The 5,863-nt window shown below is 42.3% G+C and overlaps 1 protein-coding gene across 1 annotated transcript; it reads left to right on the plus strand.

Moving 5' to 3' along the window:
* The first annotated feature begins 2,829 nt into the window (after positions 1-2,829).
* LOC131259662 (neuropeptide Y receptor type 2-like) lies at positions 2,830-4,545 on the plus strand. Its single transcript, XM_058261205.1, has 6 exons — positions 2,830-2,916; positions 2,990-3,293; positions 3,360-3,856; positions 4,022-4,186; positions 4,274-4,401; positions 4,461-4,545. The coding sequence occupies exons 1-6, from the start codon at positions 2,830-2,832 to the stop codon at positions 4,543-4,545; spliced, it is 1,266 nt and encodes a 421-aa protein (XP_058117188.1).
* Positions 4,546-5,863: the final 1,318 nt, after the last annotated feature.

Below are 5,863 nucleotides of genomic sequence, written 5' to 3' on the forward strand. Positions count from 1 at the left end.
GACAGAGCCGCCCAGTGCGGCCACACAAGTGTTTACATTGGCTTTGGCGTAGAGCGCCGTAAATCCAGCTCTAGCCGATTGGCCGAGATATCAGTGTTTACTTCGGCGGTTCTTAAATTTCCGCTGATAGAAAAAATCCGGATGCTTGCAGTTCGGTTTGCAAGGATTGAAAAGGTAATGGAATATGAGTCGTATGTTCCACAAACATACAAGTTCTTCATCAACTTAACTTAAATGGTGCTAAAACCGCTGAACGGTCTTGACTCGACAAAGTTTTTATTGTATCGTTTGAACACTTTGTGTCCAGATCAGGAAAAACAATTTAATATAAGAAAACAATGACTTTTGAGCTTGTAATATTCAGCTCCCCGCCTACTCTGATGAACGGTGGAAGAAATCAGAATGCGCAATCGAATATAACTTTTCAATTGAAGCTGAAAATTTCAGAACATATTTTTGTTCGCATGCATTTCCGTATTGATTTCATTTAATAATTTCTATTCCGAAAACTTATCTGTCAATGGCGTAATTTATCGTAAGAGCTCTTTTTGCGCGATTTTTAGTATGGAGTCTACGCCAAATGGGTAGATACCTATGGGTATTCGTATGGTCACTTTTTTAGGTTGGTGAAATAGGACAGTGTTGCACGTACTCTCACTAGTTTTCCATGAAGTAGTAAATGCATCAAGATAAATAGTACAACTATATTTATCAAAATGATTCAAGGGCGTACGGGTGCGTCTTTGAGCACTAAAGATTTTCATTCAATCGCGTAATAAGAAAATAACCAAAACAGATATTTTTAAATGTAAAAAATGATACTATATGACGTAGCACAAGCTTTTGCCAACCCAATCGCTGAGTTCCAATGGGTTTAAAAATAGGTCTTGTTTGTTTCCGTCTGCTTCCACTATAAACCGGACGATATTTCGCGAGGGAGGCGAGAAATGGGAAGAAGAATTATTTAATCTTGCAACAGCTACTACAGCGCAACATCAACAAACCACCACCCCATATCCTTTGCGTTAAGTAAACCCGGCGAACGGGTGGCATTAGTTTTCCTTCGGGGCCACACCGGTTGATCAGTGCGGATTGCGCCGCCGGAGCGTACGGATGTGCCTTTGATTGTTGTGTGACAATTTGTGCATAGTATCGCGAAATTTTGTAAGAAAAATGGTGATTGGACGTTAAGAAGAGTCGGTGTTTTGGCGGAATATTTGTTAATATATAAGTACATATTTGAAACAACAAATAAGGTGCGAAAATGTTAAAATGTTTAGTTTAAAGGTTAATGTAATGTTGAACGGATACATTGTGATTTTTAGACATTGCTATCCAATTGTGCATTGTTGTGTACTCTATTCAGCAAAACAAATCTAGTTGAATATAAATAAAATGTAATTTTTTTTTAACTTAAAACTTTCCCATGAAGAAATTCAATGTAGAAATGCTGAACAGTTCCGGTAAACCAGATATAACGAAACGTGACTCATCGGAAAATGTTCACTGCGAAATGGAGACACCTGGTTCCGATCTTATATTTGGTTTTTTTTCTCACCTGCAATTACCATTACAAGCCATTTCCCTTCACGGGAGGATCAGCATGGCGATCGATGATCGTTGCCGGTAGAAGGAGGAGCAGTTAAATTCGGGTGTGAAAATGCGATCGGATAATAATGTTTCAATCAACAGTAAATCTGATTTCAATCGTGTTTTATCCGCCTTAATTTCTCGCGAACTAAGCCACACTGATCGAACACAAGGTTCTGTTTTCCATCGGGCACGTTGAGATGCGCATCTCACGCTCTCGAGGGGAAGAGTTGTGTTGTGATCGTGTCGGTCAGGTTTGGAAAAAAACGTACATTGCCAAGCCCATGATAAACGGTGTGCTGAACGACATAATATTTCAAGTCTTTTGCTCCAAACACGTGTGATGATTCCGTTGCAACACGGCGTGTAAGATCACTGGAGGTTATTTTTAAAGCTGATTTTATGGCACAATTTGTGGTGCTATTGCAGTTAAATTGAACGATAGAGATTAATTTGGGGTAAACATAAAATGCCCCTTGCTCCTTTGCCGTATTTGTTGTTCAACACATTGCGGATGGTCAGAAAAATGTTTTCTAGCGGGTTGTGTTGCCGGCTTTTAAAAAATACAGTTTAAATTATCGATCTGGACGGACGACTTTAAGTTAGTTATTGCTGGAAACGGTTGAAATGATATCTTTGCTATAAAAATAATTTTGTGCGCAAAATAATAATTTTGTGCGCGGAAGTACTCTCAAATATCTGCTTAGAGAGTGGTACGAATAATCGAATTCCGCGGTTTATTTTCCGAAATGTTTAAAAGACCAACAAAACAGTAAAATTCAACATGCGAGAAAAATGTTTAAAAAATAACACTCTTATTTATGGTTCAGGGAAGCATTATTTATTGTTTTTAAAATAAAACCGATTTTTAAACTCCAGCTGCAGTAGGAAAGCATAGGGAAATAGAGAAAAGGGGTACTGAAAGTGAAAGGAGATAAACTTCAACAGTTGGAAAATTTTGTTTGTTGTCTTCTGGGAAGTAAATTTTATTAAAACATTTCTTCTGGACATGATTTGCTTCATAACCAAGACCTGGACCGATCGTGGATAGTCGGGAGTCCAATAGAGTTGTGTGTTCAAATCTATACAAATTGAAACAAAAATATTATTGTACATCTGTGGAACTGTCTTCGCTCTAAATTTAACTATGATTTTTACGACAGTATAGTTTCCGCTCTTCCATCTTGAGTGTGTGCCTGTTTTTCTGTATGTTGTGCACAATAAAATACACGCTTCACCATGAGAACTGGCTTTCAATTCATACCGGAGAGCCGGCCACTACAGTATCTGCCCGCCTCACGAGTGTTTTGGGTAACACCGTCGGCCGTAAGTACATGAGTGTGTCATCTGTCCGTTCGCTTATTTTATTGACCGACTTTCCTGTGTTTCGATCCCGCAGCCAAACACCTCACTCTACAACTATCCGCTGGAACTGTGGAGCACCATCCCGGAGTCGGAGCTGATCGTGAAGCTGTGCGTGTTCGTGCCGGTGATCGTGTTTGGCCTGCTGGGTAATGGCATCCTGCTCGAGGTCATATTCTCCAACCGAACGCTGCGAACCCCCAGCCACCTGCTGATCGCGAATCTGGTCATCACCGACTTTCTCACACTGCTCGTGTGTCCCGTCTTCTTCCTGACGCATGACTTCTTCCAGAACTACCTGCTCGGGCCGATCGGATGCAAGCTGGAAGGGCTGATCGAGGGTAGGTAGGGTTTAGCATTCGCTAGCACATCACGTTCCCTGATTGATGCCATCCGCTCTATCGCAGGCGGGCTGCTGGTCACTTCCGTGCTGGGAATGTGTGTAATTAGCTACGATCGCTTGTCGGCGGTGGTGCTATCGGCTGGAACACGGCTCAAAGGACGCGGAACCGTGGCAGCGATCGGCTTCTGTTGGATCGTCGGGTTTGTAATGGCAATGCCCTTGCTGCTGTACCGGCACTTTAAGGTGCGCCACTGGATGAACCTGGTGGAGATGTACTGCTACGAGGATCGCTCTGTGCTGGCGACCTACTGGGAGTTTCTGCTGGTCATGCTCGTGTGGTTCCCGCTGGGTGTCATGCTGATCGCCTACACGCTGATCATCGTGAAGCTGGATCGGTACGAGCGAAATGCGCTCCGTCGGCAGCATCCGATGGTGGTGCGCTACAAAAGTCGCGTGGCCAAAACGCTATACATTGTCCTGTTGGCGTTTATTGTCGTGCGGGTGCCCTTTACTATAATGGTATTCGTTTATTACAGCATTGAATCGATTGAATATTATCAGGTATGGTTCAGTTAATAATTTCCCTCGAAAGTATTCGTTCTGTTATCGTAAGCTTTTATTCGACACTGTTAAAAGTGAGAACGATTTTATTAAAGGTGTGAACCTTTAATAATTGTGTACGGGAATCAATATAATTTTTGCCCATTTTCTTTTTTTATTTTCTAGTTCAGTGAAAGTTTCATTTTCATATGGTGGCTAGCGAAGGTAGCATTCATTTTCCTGAATGCCGCCATCAATCCCCTCATCTATGGCCTCACAAACAAAACATTTAAGAAAGCCCTCCGGGGCTCAAAAATACTACAGTGCCTATGCCGTCTCCCGCCCGAGGAGGTATGAAGTAAATTGGGAGGCTAATTTAAATTTTATTTCTAATTGCGTCTTGTTTCTTTACATTTTTTTCTTATTTTTATGCCGCAGGAATCGACTGGTACAGCTTCAACCATCAAACGGCAGCACTGTTGTTGTCTCGGGCCTATCAATTCCGATGACGTAGAAACATCACAGGATGATGGTATCCTCGATAGGTCCCGGTTTTCTAGGGTTAGGTAGGGTAGTGAATTGTTTCGTGTGAAAGGGTAACTACAACATTCTCCTTTCTTTCCAGTAGGCGTTTCAGAGCAACGTGGTTAAATTCTACATTGCGAGGAAAACAACCAAAGCATGATACCACCGTAGAGGACAAATCGTAACGCCGAATTATAGCTTAAGTTTTAAGCTTCGTCCAATCGGATATGCTGATGTGGTGTGTGCTTATGGTACATGTGCATGTGTGTTTCATGATAACCAGGTAATTCGTAACATTAATAAATAATGTATCAGACAAACTAAGCTCTTTTATTGATAATTAACATTTTATCAGAGGGTTTAGAGTACAGAAAGAAAGAGAGGAATTAACTTTTCGGGATTAACATCGCTCTGGTGACGGAAAACCCAGCTTTTTATAAAACTGCTTAGTATTATATTATTTATAAACTATTTACATCATATATTTGAAAAAGTTCAAATCAACTTAACAATTTTTTTAGTTAATAAAAAGAAAAATGAATTCAGTTCAAGGATTTTTCATTCATAGAAAGGGAATTATCCGTTTAGTTCTAAATGGACCAGGAAGTTAATATTTCAAATATGCAACGTTACAGCATCGGCAGTTTGAAATTATACCACTCGAATATACTCCTAAAGCTATGCTACCGTATTATCAGACCATTGGACCGACAAATTGTTGCCATCCTTGTTCTGCACATTTCTTTTCATTTTTCAAAATGATAACGCGTGGAGGAGTCGCCAAGAAACGCATGAAACACACAATGACCACCGGAACGTGATAAAGAAATGGTGATCCAAACCGATCCGATCTGTGCCACTGGCGGACAGAGGCACGTACGCGATCTCTATCGTACCGTGTTGGTGGTGGCTAAGATAATTCTATAATCTATAATAATTCCGGGTGCGGTGTGTCCACGAGCTATTCACCTTCGCTCATCCCGACCGGTAACACCTTCCAAACCCAAGGAAGAGGAGGAAAACACTACTGGTCGGTTCCGCTAGGCCGCATCCCTTAAGCTGCTGATGATCTGAGGCGGCTTGTGGCGAACTTCCCCCTGAGAGCGTTGCAGCGGACAGGAACAGCATCTCCCCGTTAGTAGGTCCCATAGGCCAATCCGTTTGTCACCGTGTCGTCTATACGTCATCACAGCAGCTGAAGCATCCGATAACAAACGGCGGGTCCCCAGAGTGCCTTGGTCGCATCAACAGGTGATCCTAGAGTAATCGGCGAGAAACTCCCGGAGAGCGTACAGATAGGTAGTTTGAGAGTTTAGTAGAAGGAACGCGAGAGAACGCTAGGGCACAAAATTTGTCGTAATCTAAATTTCACACGATAACGTCTCGCGAGCGAAGACGGCCACGACGCATCCAACCTGCCTCCCCAAGGGATCCCGGCAGAGCCATTAGACAGGTAAAAGCGATCCACATTCGGTCCGACCCGGTCAGTTAGCGTTCCGGTGG

Source organism: Anopheles coustani, chromosome 3 (assembly GCF_943734705.1).
Source record: "Anopheles coustani chromosome 3, idAnoCousDA_361_x.2, whole genome shotgun sequence".
NCBI classification, from domain to species: Eukaryota; Metazoa; Arthropoda; class Insecta; order Diptera; family Culicidae; genus Anopheles; species Anopheles coustani.

Coding starts and splice junctions, on each gene's coding strand:
- LOC131259662 (XM_058261205.1), top strand. CDS start 2,830: ATGAGAACTGGCTTTCAATTCATACCGGAGAGCCGGCCACTACAGTAT. Junction 3,857..4,021: donor AATCGATTGAATATTATCAG/GTATGGTTCAGT, acceptor TTTATTTTCTAG/TTCAGTGAAAGTTTCATTTT. Junction 4,402..4,460: donor TCCCGGTTTTCTAGGGTTAG/GTAGGGTAGTGA, acceptor CTTTCTTTCCAG/TAGGCGTTTCAGAGCAACGT.